This window comes from Myotis yumanensis, unplaced genomic scaffold, assembly GCF_028538775.1.
Source record: "Myotis yumanensis isolate MYYU_CA2020_CCGP unplaced genomic scaffold, mMyoYum1.0.hap1 SCAF_7, whole genome shotgun sequence".
In the NCBI taxonomy this organism is placed as follows: Eukaryota; Metazoa; Chordata; class Mammalia; order Chiroptera; family Vespertilionidae; genus Myotis; species Myotis yumanensis.
In genome coordinates, this window is record NW_027223758.1 from 89,080,965 (window position 1) to 89,098,718 (window position 17,754).

At 42.2% G+C, this 17,754-nt stretch overlaps 1 protein-coding gene across 5 annotated transcripts in view; it reads left to right on the plus strand.

The window, feature by feature from the left end:
• Positions 1-6,466, plus strand: part of TRAPPC8 (trafficking protein particle complex subunit 8) — a 70,802-nt gene extending 64,336 nt beyond the window's left edge. For 4 of the 5 annotated variants that reach the window (XM_070421219.1, XM_070421220.1, XM_070421221.1 and 1 more), the window contains 5 exons: positions 11-178; positions 2,072-2,173; positions 3,265-3,410; positions 4,394-4,483; positions 5,447-6,466. In XM_070421219.1, coding sequence (XP_070277320.1) covers positions 11-178; positions 2,072-2,173; positions 3,265-3,410; positions 4,394-4,483; positions 5,447-5,681 — 741 coding nt within the window. In that variant the 3' untranslated portion in view covers positions 5,682-6,466. The remainder of the gene's footprint in view (positions 1-10; positions 179-2,071; positions 2,174-3,264; positions 3,411-4,393; positions 4,484-5,446) is intronic. The other variant, XM_070421222.1, reaches the window with a different exon arrangement.
• Positions 6,467-17,754: the final 11,288 nt, after the last annotated feature.

Below are 17,754 nucleotides of genomic sequence, written 5' to 3' on the forward strand. Positions count from 1 at the left end.
CTTTTAACAGATAATAAGTTCCGCAAGCCCGTGTGCAGATTTCTTTTATCGAAGTTTATCCTCTGAATTAAAAAAAGTCCAGCCGTCAGCACATACGGAAAAACAGTCAGTAGAGGACGCTGTGAGATTAATTCAGAAGTGCAGTGAGGTGGACTTGAATGTTGTCATATTGTGGAAGGTACGTGTTGTTACATTATTTCAGCAAGCCTTGCTTATATGTATTTGATTCTTGAGCCGAAGAACAAATGTAAACTGCTACTTATGTTTTTCCTGCGTCGATATTCCAGTTTCAGTATTACGGTTGTTTTATAACTTTTTTAGTGGTTCCATAATGACTTTTTTTTACCAAAAGGAAGAATTCATTCAAATTCAGTCGCTTTTCTCTGTATTATTGCTATTTCTAAGTGATGCTGAGAATACTGTACACATGATGAGCTTCATGGCAGCAGATATTAGTGAACTCTTTACTAATTAGTAAACTCTTTCCAAACACTGAAAAAGGGGAAATAGCATGAACCTCTTGGTACCCATTGCTCATTTGTTGATATTCATCTTTCATCTATTCCATTTGCCTCTCTCCTTTGTTTCCCTTTATTTTTACCTTTATTTTTTGCTGTAGCATATTTTAAAAATTATTTTTATTTATTTATTTTGGAGATAGAGAAAAACATCAGTTTGTTGTTCTACTTATTGATGCATTCATTGGTAGATTCTTGTATGTGCCCTGACCGGGGATTGAACCTGCAGCTTTGACATATTGGGATGACGCTCTAATCCAGTGGTTCTCAACCTTCCTAATGCCGCGACCCTTTAATACAGTTCCTCATGTTGTGGTGACCCCCAACCATAAAATTATTTTCGTGGCTACTTGATAACTGTAATTTTGCTACTGTTATGAATCGTAATGTAAATATCTGATATGCAGGATGTATTTTCATTGTTACAAATTGAACATAATTAAAGCATAGTGGTTAATCACAAAAACAATATGTAATTATATATGTGTTTTCTGATGGTCTTAGGAGACCCCTGTGAAAGGGTCGTTCGACCCCCAGGTTGAGAATCGCTGCTCTAACCAACTGAGCTACCCAGTTGGCCAGGGCCTGGAGCATTTTTTTGTTTTATAATGACAGAATATTTTATGTTGTGAATGCTCCTGCATGTGCTTCCATCAGATAAAGAGGAATACAATAGGCCTTGGCCTCCATGGGATTCCCGGAAAGGCCTCCATGGGATTCCCGGAAAGAAAAGGAGCTTGTCTCAGGACACTGTTCGCTTGCACTGGTGCCTTCGGCACTCTAGAGCAAATTGGAAAGGATTTCAAGATGTGTCTCCGAAGTATCCGATCCCGCTGTGTTATATTGAGGCAGACAGATTTCGACACATAATTTATAGATTCAATGAATAAATAAAAGTAGAAATGCTGACACAGCCGTGTTAGTAATTGATAGGTAGTAGCCATAATATTCCTACCTTCCATTAAATACTGCGTTAGTTACTTTTTTTTTTTTTTTTTTAAAAACAAAAGCTGAGTTTATTTATTCATTTCTCGCATTTGAAGTACTCCTCGGTGACATGCTTGACCTGGGACTCTTTGCCATAGTCCGTAACCACCGCACAGCTGCAGCCAACCATTTTTACGGGCTTCCCTCTCTGTCGGTTTTATAGTGGCTGATTTATTCCCCTAGTTTCTTGTTGTCAAGGTAATTAGGTTGATTTGGCATTAGGCACAAAGGGCCTCTGCCAACTGGACAGATAGAGGCTCCTCAGAGTGGAGGCAAGCACACAGAGATGGGCTTGGCACTTGGCTGAGGCTGTGGCAGCTTGGAGTGTTCCGCACGCGGGGCCACGGTGGCTGAGGGTGGTCTTCAGCACCGAGCAGCATTGGCCCCATTACACCTCCAGCAGCAATGCGCCCGCAGCCATGGAGGTGGGTTATGGATGGAGCCAAGATTTGAACGCACCCAACCCCCACCGCAGCCTAACTCCTCAGCAGCAGGGAAAGAGAGTCCCTGAGTTGCTTTTCAGGTTGCTGCTAAGCAGGGTGACATTCCTATGCTCTGTGTCTTAGGCTTACGTAGTGGAAGACAGTAAGCAGCTTATTTTGGAAGGTCAGCATCATGTCATTCTTCACACTGTAGGAAAAGAAGCCTATTCGTCTCCTCAGAAACAGGTACTAACAGTTTGCTTTGGGGCTCTACTGTAAACTGGGGGTGAAGGGGGTGGTGGTGGTTTTTTTGTATTTTTGTGTGGGGGGGGTTGTATTTTTGATGCAGTCTGGCTTGTGCAAGTCTTTCTGTTGGGATTTGAGTTGATGGTTGGTTGAGAAGACTGATTAAAATGAGAAATGAACATAAATTTCTTACAAAATTCATTAACCCCTTCTAAGAGTATTAAGATGCATTTGTGATGTTGAGGTTTCCTAAGGGATACTCTATATTGAATCTATAATTCATATTATATAAAGAATTGCTTTGCTTGGGAGAACAGTGTTCTCTATATTTCCTTACTTGTTGTGACAGGCCCGCCCTGTTGTGGGATTCCAGGGCACCTCTTAAAATGTAACAGGCGCCCTCTGGGGTCAGGCAGCAGCTGGGAATCGTGTTCAATATTTTCTTATTTCTCCTGAAATGCTGTTTGATCTTACCAAAAAGTTCTCACAGTATCTGTGAGCAAAAGTTAAGCACGTTTAGTCCAGTAATTCAAATAGTTATCTTATATTGTTTTTATAAATACTAGATCTTAATTTTCCAGCTTTAAATTAAAAAATTAAACAGATGGTATACAACGGAATGACTATAGCCTTACTACTAAGCACTTTCACCAGATGAGAACTACAACTTTTGGAGTTATTGTTATTATGAACCCCTTTTTACATATGAGGAAATTAAGTCTTAACATATTAAATAGTTTATCTAAGATCATAGAGCTAATATGTGAAGTTGCTGGAATTCATGGAGACAGCCAATCAATGATTCTCTCTCCTGATGTTTCTATCTCTTTCTCCCTCTCCCTTCCCTCTTGGAAACCAATAAAAATATATTAAAAAACAACATTTAAGTCCAGTACATAATAAATGGGAAATGAATAAATGATTCCATATCCTAGTTTCTTTATCCTAAATTACATTGCAGATGATTCCAACTGTTTGTTTAAAGAACAGCAGAAATAGTGTCTGCTTTACTTTATTGGTTTTAACTTTGTATTCATTATACATTATAATAAGGCAGTACTTTTATTGTCATGTATTTTTTCTTTTTTCAGGAGCCACCAGAAATGGAACCATTAAAATTTTTCAGGCCAGAAAACACTGCAGTTTCTTCAAGACCATCCGTAGAGCAGCTTTCTAGTCTCATTAAAACAAGTCTTCACTACCCAGAGTCACTTAACCACCCATTTCATCAAAAAAGGTTTGAGGGTTTTTTTTGTTAAAATTTTTATACAACACACACACACACACACACACACTCACACTTTAATTGACAATGGCATTAACCCAAATGCTGAAGGAGAAATTTAGAATAATAGTTAATCTATAGGTATTGGTGTTAGTAATTTACCCTTTACTGCAGTTCTCTGTGTTGCTGCTGTGGTTAAAGATGGATATTGCCTCAGCCACCTCAGTTGCCCAAAGTTTCCTTTTAATGAGCAGGTTTATCATTAAGTCAGAAAAAAGGAAAAAATATCATTTTGTGTTTGTTTTGGAGACAGAAATTAAACCCAAGACATGAATGCAATATAGACACATCAAAACAGTTTAAATTTCGACAGCATTAATTACTTAAGACTTACCAAGTGGTAAACTTCCAGAGGGAAATGAAGAGGGAGTAAAGTGCCAGGTTCCTGAGATGTGTGGGTGAAAGAAGCAGCAGGAATGAATGAAGAGGAATAGAAAACCAGGAATGGGGTGGGGCTGGCGAGGCAAGAGCCCCATTCCCAATGAAAAAGCACTTGGTATCGGCCTGTTCACTGGGAGACTGTGAATGGAGGAAGAGACAGGATTACGTGTTGGCATTTCCATGATTTAATTTTTTCTCCATTGGTCTTTTGTAGTTGAGATTATTTACTTTGTTTTTCATTTTGGGAAATAACCACCTAGAAATATTTTAGTGTTTTGGTTTTTTTTTAAAGATTAACTATAATACATTGAAATAAAAAATGGTTTCGTGGATGTGTATATTCTGATACTTATTCAGGTATTGTATTACTACGTTTTACTTTATTTACATACACAATTTGTCTTAAGTGGTTTTGGAACTCAGTTTTTTTCCCTTCTTAAGTCTAGTTGTTTTTAAGGAGCTTCTTCTCTATTAGGTACTCTTAAGTGTTATTTACTCGAAAGTTGTTTTTTAAGAACACACAGCTAATTATTGTGTTTATTTTTCTTCCATAGCCTTTGTTTAGTACCAGTCACCCTTTTACTTTCCAATTGTTCTAAGGCTGATGTCGATGTAATAGTTGATCTTCGGCATAAAACAACAAGGTAAAGGTTTATGTAGTGTAAGGTTATTTTATAGTTTAAGGTTGATTTGAGACCAATTTAATATTTTGAAATTCTGCAAATAGTTATTAACATGGATAAAGTTTACTCAGGCGTGTCCTGATTTCTTCTGTTTAGTGTTGCAGAAGTGTTAGCAAAGGGTTACGGAGGCTCTTAGCATAGGATAGGGACAAAAGAACGCATCCCCCAAAGCAGCACATTAATTTGACCAGAGCTAAAAATTTTTATTGAAGTTTGTTGGTGAGAAAGAACTCTAAAATTGAAAACCAGCAAGTTTGTGATAAAAGGCGTGTTTGGGTTAGTTTTATTTTCCTGATTGTAAATAATACTTAAAAAAAATGCTGGTACATACTCCCGCAACTGATATTCCAAGAGCTGGTGCTTTTTGGAATTCAGAAATTTTTGGATTGTTAGAAAAGTAATGTGAAACATACACTGATTATTGCTGATTAACATCCCAGGATCGAAAGCAGCTCTCTGAAATCCAGACACATTCTGTGTATGATTATTTGTATTATAATTAAGGAACTAATTAATGACTTATTGGTAGATACTGGGTTGCTTTCCACTTTTCAGTATTATAAACAGTTTCAATATTCTAAGCATTCTTATATACACACGTTTTTATGTATGGATAGCCAGGGGGTGGTTAAAAGCTCGGGTTTGAAAACAGGTTCCATCATTTGCTAGCTGCTGTTTTGAGTGTTAAATAAGATAATTCACTCTTAGCCTTGTACCTAGAACATAGTAACTGTTCATAAATGTTAACTAGTATAGTAATAGTAGTAACAGCATTGCCATTGTAGTTATCATTAATAAATAGTTGGCTTCATAAAATTATTTCTAGAAATAAAATTGCTAGATAGAGGGATGTGTTAATTGGGACTTTGGGGATAAATTTATAAAGAAAAAACCCTTCAACTTACCCTTTCCCTCCTTCCTTAGTCCAGAATCATTGGAAATCCATGGATCGTTTACATGGCTTGGACAAACACAGTATAAACTGCAGCTTAAAAGCGAGGAGATTCACAGTTTGCAGCTGAAGGCATGCTTTGTCCACACAGGTGTCTATAACCTTGGAACCCCTAGGGTATTTGCCAAGTTATCGGACCAAGTTACAGTGTTTGAAACAAGTCAGCAGAACTCCATGCCTGCCCTGATCATCATTAATAATGTGTGACAGCTTGTAAAGTTGTACTGAAATCCACAAGAATCAATTTATTTTACTGACTGACTTTTACAGCAGTATTTGAAATACCTAACTTGTTCTGGAGGTTGGTGTCGGATCACTGCAAAACACTTGTCAATTTGTTGATGATGTAAAGCACGTTGGACTGAGAATACTGATATTCTTCTTTTGTATTTCTTTAAACCTGGTAATAATTTACATGCTCATATTGCAGAATTTCAACATATCCATGCACCTTATTAAGCACCATCTTAAAAATCAGTGTCCAAGTCTGCAGTTACAACTTACTGATGGTATTCGAACATTAGACGATTTTGAGGAAGAAAAGGCCTCGTTGGCAATACTCCTATTAAGCCTTTAGTCAAATTCCAGCTTTACTGTGAAGTTCAATAGAGTGTGAAATACAAATTTTCCTGTCTTGCTTCACACGGTTCTCTAAAATCAGTTCTGAACTTTGGTTATAAAGTCATGGTTCAGTACCTGGTGGTTCCTATGGCTTATACATAACTTTGTAAAAAGAAATTTTTTTCTGATGCTTTGAATATAGTTTTGAAAGGAGTTTGACCTTTTTTTCCTCATTCATCTCAGCATAGTGTGCAGTATTTCACAATATGAGATTTTTGTCATTTAAATTATCATATTCTTTATTATGTAACTTTAACATTTGAGTTGATCTGTTTAAAATATCTCAGTTAATAAAAAATAAGCTTTTCCAAAATGTATTATATTTATAACAAATGTACTGTAAATAGAATAAAGACACGCTATTCACTGTATACATTTATTAGGTACTCTTTTTTTCTATTCTGAGGACCTAATATATTCTTCATTTAAAATGAATGCCAACTGTATTATGATGGCAGGTACCAGACCGATTTCCTGAGAAAGCATTATATCATCTTTGTTTCCAAAAGTGAAGCACGGTCTTTGTTCCTGCAGTCCTTGTGACCTTGTTACACGTGGGCACATGAGTCTCGTCTGTCAGTGTGTTGTGTCTGATACCCAGTTACAATGTGTAACCCTCTTCTATCCGGGAGAAGGAAGACCCGTGCTCACCGAGCCTGTTAGAAATGACCACCTGAAGACCGGTGCTGGTGTGGCAGGCCAGGTCACCCAGCCTTCCTGCTGAAGCAAAGCAGAAAATCCAAACTACGTAGAAGAAAACATCTTCACAAAAGACAAACTGTGACCAATGTAGCAGTTATAAGAGGACCAAAGTCTGGAAGGAAGTCCAGAGATGAGACCGTCCCTTGGGACTGCTTTCCTTGAAGTGTGTGACCACGTCTGAAGCAGCAGCTGAGAGGCAGAGCCTTGCACTGGACATACGTGAGGAGAAGGACAGGTCAGGGGAAGTCATCTGAACTGAAGCAAGGAGAGGAAAAGGGTGGAAAATGGGTGAAAAAGATGAGTCAGTGAGAGATCCTGTCTGTTTATTTGGAGTCCTAGAAAGGAGAGAGGATAGGGCAAAAGCAGTATTTGAAGAGATTCTTTGAGGATTTTCCAAGATGCACATCAAGTTAGAGATTCAAGTAGTTCAATAAGCTCCAAACAATACGAATAAAAAGAAATCTCTATCCAGATGCATCACAATGACACGGTGGAAATTAAAGACGGGAAGAAACTATCTTGAATACAGAAGACAAAACTTACTTGTGTGGTAGTAATTCAACAAATACCTGACTTCTCCCCCAAAATAATGGAAGCCAGAAGATAGATAGTGGGGTCTCCTCACAGGGTTGAAACCAGCTGCTAAGCCAGAATTCTCCACTCAGCACGAATACCTTTCAAAATGGAAGTGAAACTAAGATAGGTTCAGACAGAAAAACCCAGAGAGTTCACCTCAGGTGGCTGCAGGACAATGGTGTCTGCCCAAATCAAAATGTTCCCATTCGTTCTCCAAATAAGTGTGCCAATCAACTAGAAGAGCAGGTGAATTCACACCTGACTCGTGCTTTTAGCATAACCAGGCAGATGTCTGTCCAGGGAAGTTTCAGCACTGATTCCCACCTGGCTGCCAGCCTCTACTGGAGCCTTTACTGGGAGCTTTTGTGGTGAAAGGAGGTGGGGAAGATGGATCCAGAAAGCCTGGGTAGAAAATAAGACAACAGAAGACTTCAGGATGAGTTGAAGTTACTAAACAAAAGTTGGCACTAACTGTGAAAGTGTTGAATGAGAGGGCTGGTGGAGCAGAGCTCTGGTGATAGGCAGGTGTCTGAGTCTCTGCAGCAGCAAGGAAGAGGGACCATCCACACAGCTGAGGACATGCCTCCTGACAAATTACCTTATCAGTCAGCTGCTTAGACTATTGAGCATTTTGAGGCTTGTGCAGCCCACATAACTTTAGATCTCAACTGAAATTCTTCCATTCAAGATTCACACCCTTAGGCCTGACTTCCAGAAGACTCCGTGAAGTTGCACATGCATGTAGGCACCCTAAGAGCCTACCCCAATCTGTCTTCCAAATGCCAGGCTTGCCAGCAGCTTGTAGGAGCAGTGCCTCCAGGGAGGAGAGGAGGCTGGCGGGGCTGCAGGAGCAGGGCAGGGACTAAAGGGGAAGTGGTAGGATGCTGACGAAAAACGTGGCCCATTTCATGATTTTTCTCAAGGTCAAACCTGTTTGGTGATGCTCCGTCGCAGGAAAACTATGTCATGTCCCCTACCCACCTCCCAGCCCTGTAAAGTTTTATTCGCTTTAACACTAAGTGGCATTGTCTTCGTATCTTGGGGACCTGGACAAGAGTAAAGGAGGAGAAACAAGAGTGGACAGAGCATAGGGCGAAGGGATGCCTCATTCCTTCCTAAGGCGGGTTTCACTTAAAACCTAGCTAGTCATTTCTGAAACCACCTATGTCCACTAGAGGGCACCTGGAGTACAATATTGCCTCAATACTATCTTTACAATTTGCCTTTAAAATGTTGAGCATTTTATTATGAGGTAGTACTTAATGGAGTTGGAGTTAGCATTAAACGTTTTGTGGCTACTGAGAATTAGAACGAGGTAAGTTATATGATAATTACCAGCCTAAGGTACCAAAGATATTTAGCCAGGAAATACTTTTTCATTAAAACAGTTGTTGGCATTTTAGTAGTTTTTATCTCATCCATCCAGAAAATCAAGACAGATGGCTTTTCTTGAATTTTTTATATTTTAAGACATTTTTATTGTTCATAAAGTCATTTAGTTTGTCACAAAACAATCTAAAATGGAGGCTCAAATAGAAAATTGTTAAATCAATAAAACCTCTGATAAAATATGGGTAAGAATTCCTCTGTCCCACTTGTCAGCTGTGGACAAATCTCTTTGTTTCCTTATAACACAGGATTTTTAATGGTATTTAAGTGAGGTAATGGGTTTTAAAGTGCTTGGAACATGGGGTTGAATGCATAGTAAATCATGGCTACCTGGCCAAATGCCGTGTTGGTGAGCCACGCGTCTCAATGGGCCTGGAGGACTCCTGCCTTTGGGAGATGGTGATATTGAGCGAGAAGACTGCAACCAGAAGGCCCCAGACTGTGAGAACAGAACATTTACCAGTGTGAGTTCACTGGGGCAGCTCTCTGAAGTGTCTCCCAACTACCCAAAAGTGAAAATCTGGCGCTGGTTAGAAGGTGGCATACATAATCTTTCAAATTTTAAAACAGAAGTTACAGTTATAAACTAAAACATTGATTTCAAAGTCAACACCAGGGCTGAGGTATCAAGTGTAATCCTTAAATATTTGGGTGTTTCAAGGCAGGTTGTAATATTTTCTAAGCAGTAAAGTAAGGTGTGCGTGCGATTGGAGTGGATGAGTTTACTGTGGATAATAGGCCATAATCTCTGCAAACAAGGCTGCGTTGGGAGATCTTGTATGAACAGCTCCCACCCGGCTTTCCTCCTGACCGAATGTGAGACCTTGAGAAAGTCAGTCACTTAACCACCCACCTTCGTTTTCTCCTCCGTATGGTGTGCCTGCTGTGGCTCCCCTCTCGTGGGACATTGTGAGGAGCAGTTGACTTAATTCCATTAATGTCTTAGTTCAGTGACTGACAGGTGGTAAGTATGCAATAAATTATTATTTTTAAGCATGCTTTACTTAAATTCCATGTGAGAATGCTCTTTGTGAGCCCTCTATTAGATGCATCTCAAATGACGCTGAACCATAAACCCATAATCAATTCTGTGAGTAGCAGCCATTGTGCTATTTTAAGTTTCCAATTTTGTTCAAGATTATAGGCTTATTTTGATTGCAGGCTTGGGCCGCATGTACCTGGACCATGAGATTTCCATCCATCCTATCATCTCTTAATACAGTGGGTCCTTGACTTACGAGTGTCCCGACTAACGAGTTTTTCGAGATACGAGCCGTCTCTCGGCTGATTTTTTGCTTTGAGTTGCGAGCTAAAATTCGGGTTACGAGCCAGCTTCAGATACCCCACCGCTAGTTGGCGCAGCGAATGTCACAGTGAACGCAACAACATCAGCCCAGCATCACGTGTCTCACTCGTTCACTGTTGATTTGACATACGAGTAATCTGAGTTACAAGCTCCGTCACGGAACGAATTAAACTCGTAAGTCAAGGCCCCACTGTACTTAGAGCCGTGCAGGATACACACTGGAAATTCTTGCTGAGTTGAAGCATGGAATTGATTAAATTACCCTTGTCCATTAAAGACTGGATGGATTTTGTGATTAACACAATAGCTCTTCGATGGGTACCATTGTCATACTGTGCTCGTGCTGTGTATACCCAGCCATCTCTTGATATCTGAAGGCACTCTTCGTATGTTTTTGCTTAAGGGGGAAATCACTTCGTTTTCATTAGAGGCTTTCATGAAGCCTTGTTATGTACTAAGGAGTGGGTGAGAGAGTTTTCTCCTCATGCCTTCACTAACAGACTCAGTTTGATGCTGCTTTCTTATTTCTTAGTTTCTTGCACTGAAACAATCCAAAACCCTTATTCTGTCCAAGAAAATGGTTCCCCAAAGCATTGCAAATGTCATTAGCAATAAAAACTTAGGTGAGCCCTGGCTGGTGTGGCTCAGTTGGTTGGGCATCATCCCGTGCACCAGAGGATTGCTGGTTCGATTCCTGGTCAGAGCACATGCCTAGGTGGTGGGCTCAATTCCCAGAGTGGATATTAGCGTATATTGGCCTTTTCCAAAAGGTAGTACACGGTGGTTGTTCTCCGCTTAAGGAATTTTACTCTCTTCTACCGTTTGCTCTTGTCTAATATAATTTCACTCTGTTCCCGTTTCCATGCCCTCCCGTCTCCAAACAGCTAAGTCTGTCCTTGCTGCCAGGAAGCAGGGAGGAGAGGCCTGCAATGTTCTTTAGCGCTTTTCCTTCTCTTTAGGGAAATAAGAGCAGCATGAAAAATGAGCATTTCCCAAACTAAACAAACAGACAGAGCACACTCATGGTTGCCAGAGGGGTGGGGGTTAGGGAACTGGTTGAAAGAGGTGAAGGCATTGAGACATACAGATTGGTAGTTACAAAATAGTCCTGGGGATATAAAGCATAGCAAATTTATAATAATAAAAGCATAATATGCTAATTAGACCGGCAGCCGAACGACCTTCCGGACATCCTTCCAGATGAAGCCGTGGCGGCAAGGGCTGAGGCAGAGGCGGTTAGGGGTGGTCAGGCAGGCAAGTGAGCTGTTGGGGCGATGAGGCAGGCAGGCAGAGTGGTTAGGGGCAATCAGGCAGGCAGGCAGAGGCAGGGGCGATGAGGCAGGCAGAGTGGTTAGGGGTGATCAGGCAGGCAGGCAGAGTGGTTAGGGGCAATCAGGCAGGCAGGCAGAGGCAGGGGTGATGAGGCAGGCAGGCAGAGTGGTTAGGGGTGATCAGGCAGGCAGGCAGAGTGGTTGGGGCAATCAGGCAGGCAGGCGAGCAGTTAGGAACCAGCAGTCCCAGATTGAGAGAGGGATGTCCAACTGCTGGTTTAGGCCCGATTGGTCCTAAACCAGCAGTCGGACATCCTCTGAGGGTTCCGGATTGTGAGAGGGTGCAGGCTGGGCTGAGGGACCTCCCCCCGCTTCTGTGCATGAATTTCGTGCACCGGGCTGCTAGTATAGTCAATAAGACTAATAACTAGGTATGGTGCCAGGTGGGTACTGGAAATGTCAGGGGAACAATTTGTAAAGTATGACTGTCTAGCCACTGTGCTGCACACCTGGAACATACAAAATAATACCGAATGTAAACTAACTGAAACATAAAGATTTTTAAAAAAGGAAAATAAGCGTTCCCACTGCCCCAACTGCACACAGATATTCTTCTGAGTAAAGGGTGCCATTTCTGCAAATTAATCTACTTTAAATGTAAAGGATAAGACGGTAAGAAACCTAAACTCTGTTTAGCATGTTCCTGGACTCTTGCAAAGCTGTTGCACACAGTGAAATGCACACAGTGAAATGCATACAGTAGAAGGTCTTAATGAACAATTACCCTATGAGGCACCGGATTTCAATAAAGAGGAAGCGATTTGAAAAGACAGGTCTGTGGGGGGATCAGCACCAGCTCAGGAGGATGTGGGCTCCGTATTAGAGAAAGAGCCTGCTGCAGATCGCAGCCTGCTTAGAGGTTTCAGACTCTGTTCCAATGGTTTTTATTCTTAACCATGATTTTGTTTAGTTTGTGATTCATAGATTCTCCATTTCATTTAAATTGTAACAAAGAAAAGTCATAATGAAACAATTTGGATCTTAATTTTTCATGCTGAGGAACAGGCAATTTTGCTAATTCTATAATCATATCAACAAACAAACAAATGAGTGCTTATTCAATTTGTTAGAAAATTTGGGCTCTCACTTGAGCAGCTGGCTGTCTTTGCCCACCAGATTAATTATAATGAATGACCTAACTTCTTAAGTAAATGAATTGGAGAAAATTCTGGATTAGATGGGTTTGTGACGAAGAGGCAGAATTACTAGGTTACTAGAGACCTCACTTTGGGGCTTGGAGTTCTATTAATAAATTCCCCTGGATAATGAGATTTTCCTTGGTCACCAGTCAGCTCTCAAAATTAGGTGGAGGAAACAATTTGAATATAATGTAGCAGTGTGAATCTGAGGGCCAATGCCACATTGATAAGTAAACATGGGTTTGCATGTTCAGTTCCTATTTTTATTTATTTCCTTTTCAAAAAATATGATTTTGTTGATTTCAGAGAGGAAGGGAGAAGGAGCAAGAGAGAGAACATCAATGATGAGAATCTGATTGGCTGCTTCCTGTACATCCCCTACTGGGGATTGAGCCCACAACCCCGGGCATGTGTCCTGACCAGGAATCGAACTGTGACCTCTTGGTTCATAGGTTGACACTCAACCACTGAGCCTCACCAGCCGGGCTCAGTTCCTATTTTTAAAGGATGGGAGGGTTTGGCATGTCCTGGCAGCTCAGGCCCTGCATGCCTGGCCCATCTCCTCCTGATTGTACCCAGCTGTCCCCCTAAGTAAAGAAGCCCAGTGGCCGTCCTTCTGGGACAGCCGGTGGCAGTAAGACAAGGCCCCGGCATGTGCTACCTTCAGATCCCACCTTCCGGAAAACCTGAGCCTACTTACAAGCAAAATAGGAAAAAAAGGCACCAAAAGGGCTGCGTTTAATAATGATGGTATGGACAAGACTATCTGATGTCAATCATGATGAGAGCCTAAGACCCTCCTTTTAGGGCCACATTCATTCCCAGTTTCAAATCTGCCCGTGCCTCTCACTAGCAAGACCTGCTCCCAGTCCCTGCAGCCCTTCCGTGTGCGTCCCAGGTTTGGGGACAGAAACCTCTCCCAGGCTCGAACCGCCCGCAATGGTCTGCATCATGCTTCTGCCCGAGGCCCTCAGTGCCTGGCACCAGCAGCAGCTCTTTCCAGGTTCTCAAGGCTGGTCAACGTGCAGCCTGAACACTTCTTTCCTGTCCTGGCCAGGAGCAAGTTCTTTGAGGTGAGAATGAATCACTGGTCGCTTCTTCCTCTTTTAAACCCTTACTGAAATATGTCCTTATGTAATAATGTGCAAAACATGTAACAATTAAAATAGGATTGCTCTCGGCCACTTGGCTTGCCATTGTGTCGGTGAGTCTAGTGGACGGGGAGCTCAAGCTAGCTTGAAATACAGACTCTTATGCTTTTGCATCGGACTGGCTGGCTCCCTGATGTTGGTTTCTTGGGGATCTTGAAATCTGGGCATAACACTTCCTTCTTCTTTGAAGTTAATAAAAATATATTTTTTAACTAAAAAAACAAAAACAAAAAAAAAACAATTAAAATAGGATTAAGTAAAGAGACCTGGTAACCCTTTAGAGAAGATTTTAAAAGGTAATGAATATTTGTATTGACTTAAAACATTTTTTTTTTGCAAAACAGGCTTATTTTTTTGCCAACTTCATATTGTTTTTAATGCTACAAACATTGTCAAATTTTTCATATTTTTGAAATTGTCAATAAGGAGTATGTCATTTTCTAATCAGAAAAAATACATCTTAGTTTTTTTAAAAAAGAAATTAGTTGGAAATAAATATGAAAATATGAACAAAGACTGTGATGGCAGAAATATGTGTTTGTTATATTGTTAAATTATAATATACTAGAGGCCCCGTGCACGAATTCATGCATTGATGGGGTCCCTCAGCCTGGCCTGTAGGGATCAGGCCAAAACCGGTTCTCTGATATCCCCTGAGGAGTCCCAGATTGCAAGAGGGTGCAGGCCAGGCCAAAGGACCCCACTGATGTATGATTGGGGCCGGGGAGTGACCGCAGGAGGGCTCCAGGGTGTGTTCGGCCCATCTTGCCCAGTCCCAATCGGCCGGACCCCAGCAGCAAGCTAACCTACCAGTCAGAGCATCTGCCCCCTGGTGGCTAGTGCGCATCATAGCTACCAGTCGAATGGTTGCTTAGGCTTTTATATATAGAGATAGATAGATATTTAAATTGCAAAACATTTAAAAAATTGTTTATTTTTCATATTTTATGATTAAGTTGCAAGTCCTGATTACAAAGTCCTTTCTGTACATTTTGGGTGTGCCAGGATTTAAAATCCAACATCCCAGTTATTATGTAATTCATTTATATGTCATTGGCTATGCTCATAGATATAAATGAATAATCATTCTACAATTTTATTTTCTAGTTTTATATTTTTGGCCAAAATTGAGTAAAAGAAAGTATCAATATTTCACTAGTGATTGAAGACCTACTCTCAATGCTAACATATCTGTTTCGTAGAGATTTCAGTAGAGCCGGGGTTCATTCACGTTCTGATTCTTCCTGTTGTAATAGCCATTTACTGCCAACATTGTGGGAACCACTGCTGCCAGCTGAAATGAAAGCATGTAGCCAGAGGACAACATCCCGTGCTCAGCCATCAGGCCTGTGTGCCTCATCTAGTAATTGGAGGAGGACAGATATAAAGGGTTCAAGAGCCATGGTCATGTCACGTTCTTCTCAAAGCAGCCTCCAGGGGGCAGAAGAATCACAAGCCCAAGAGCAACTCTGCCACCCAAGGTTCCACATCCGTCTTTAACATTATGGGCTGTACTCTTTAATTTCACTTCAAATTGATTTATTTTCATGATATCTGGTATCAAATTTCAAAGTCACAAAAAGATGTTCTTATTCCCTAGAAATAACCAATATTATGACTTTCATTTATATCCTTCAAGAAACTATATGTGGGAGTTACTCTACTCCCTCCATTATACAAATGATAGCACCCATATAACCTATTCTGTATCTTGCTTTTTTCACTCCCTATTGGATAAAATTCAGTATAAGAACATAGAGAGCTTTTTTTTTTGTTTATGGATGCAAAGTATTCTAGCCATGGCTGTGCCATAATTTTTCAACTAACTCCACGAAAGGGCCTTTAGTTGTTTCTGTGGTAGTACGGAACCTGGAACACGCATACTAGATACTTTTAGGTACTGCAGAACCTGGAACACACATGCTTTCAGGTACTGTGGAACCTGGAACATGCATAATTTCACTTGCAAATTGAGTGCATCTACAGGTTACAGAGACTTGCTTCATGCCACGGGCTGGCCAGCCTGGAATCCATAGGCGGCGAGCGGGCTGGAGCCTCAGGCAGGCAGCCCTTTGTGTGAAATGTGTGCAGCAGGCAGGCAGGCTCAGGAAGGAAAGATTTTAAAACATGTAAATGGCGAATTCACTCACGAATTCACTCATACACTCCCTTTTAATTCAGTCAACAAATATTTACTACATGGCAGGCTCTGTGCCAGGCACAGGGTACATAATGTGAGGAGACACAGACCTGGTCCCATTCTCGAGGGGCTTCCTGACGCTTCGGACAAACCAGGCATCTTTCTGGCAGCTGCAGGCTTTCCCTCCTCCGCCCTCACCGACTCCAGGTTGTTCCCATCTGCCCTGCTCCTGCTGCGACCCTGCTCTGAATGGCTTCACCGGTTCCTCCTCCCCCTCCTGGCCCGCAGCCCCACTTCATAGAAGAGCAGAGCTGCTGGCTGGGATCTCCACTCAGGCACCTCTGCAAACAGGAACACAGTCTGCTGGGCGCTGAGCTCCGGCTGCTGTGAGCCCCGTCCCCTCTCCCTCCCCGTGGTGAACTCCCCCCCCCCCTCCCCCCCCCCCCGCCAGTTCCCTCCTGGGAAGCGTCTGGCAGTGCTGTCACCTGGGGCTTTCCTTTTCCCACCGGAGCAATCGCAGACTGAGGGGCCCTCCTGGCGGCGCTGTGCGGGCCTAAGGGGCGATGTGCTCAAGAGAAACCACTCTTCTTACCCTTCAGACCCAGCTCCTCTTGGTCTCTGTGGTCCAGGTGGCGCTTCAGCCTCACTCCCAGGCTCTGGGGTTTTCACAACGGTGTTTTGTCTGTGGGTGGTTGCTGGCTGGCCTTCTTCTTCTTCTTCTTCTTCTTTTAAAATATATTTTATTGATTTTTTACAGAGAGGAAGGGAGAGGGATAGAGAGTTAGAAACATCGATCAGCTGCCTCCTGCACACCTCCTACTGGGGATGTGCCTGCAACCAAGGTACATGCCCTTGACTGGAATCAAACCTGAGACCCTTCAGTCGTAGGCCGACACTCTATCCACTGAGCCAAACTGGTCAAGGCATGGCTGGCCTTCTTGTGAAGAGGACTGAAGTCAGGAATGAGCTCTGGTGCCCTCTGGATGACATCACTCGCCAGAAAGGATTGCTCTGTTACAGTCTTGAAGCAGAATTCCTTCTACTCTGGGAAACATCAGTTTTTTGCTCCAAAGGTCTTCAACCCACCACACCATCAACGGCAATCCCCTTCACCTGTGAGTGTGAAATGTAACCTACAAAATGCCTTCACAGCACCTAGATTAGTGTTCAACCAGGTAACTGGGCACCACAGTCAACACATACAATTTAACCCTCCTCTCAAGGTACTCTCCACGGCGGCTGTGTCAGTCGCTCTCTTCCCTGGAGTGTGAGAGTGGCATGTCCAAGGCGGCCGTGGAGGAAGGAGACGTACCAAAGCATTAGAAAGAGGCCCTGGTTGGCGTCTAACCCCTTACACGACTATGCGAGTAATAGCCGTAGCTCTGTGACAGCTCCTCCAGTGTTCTGGGGGCTGTACTTAGTTTTGCTGGGGAAGGTGAGGGACACGATATTAAACTGATTTTCAAAAATCTCCTTCCAACTGTAAATTCCCTCTATAGACAATGTTCTTCCCAAGGGAATCTCTCTCCCCCGCAGGACACTGCTTTCTCCGGAGGCCTGACCGCTCACTTGCTGTGCGCATGCTCTTGGCTGCCCAGCAACTTGGACCATCCTCAGCACTATCTCTGTCACCCAGGCCATCCCAGATGAACAGGGTAAGACACTCTCCTCCAAAGAGAGGACAATTGCTGTTTCCTTTCAATTCCAGTGTATGCCGATTTAGGGGTGGGAACACATATTTATTGCCTAAATGTTTCACTTTGGTAAGTGTACATCTGTTATATAATATGAATCTGGAAATGAGTCTAGAAATAGCTTGTGAGGCCAGCTGATTTCTACCCCTTACATTCCCATGTAAGACAACTATGTGAAAGCAGCCAACACATAGGCCCACGGACTCTCTTTCTACCAACTCGGATGTCTTC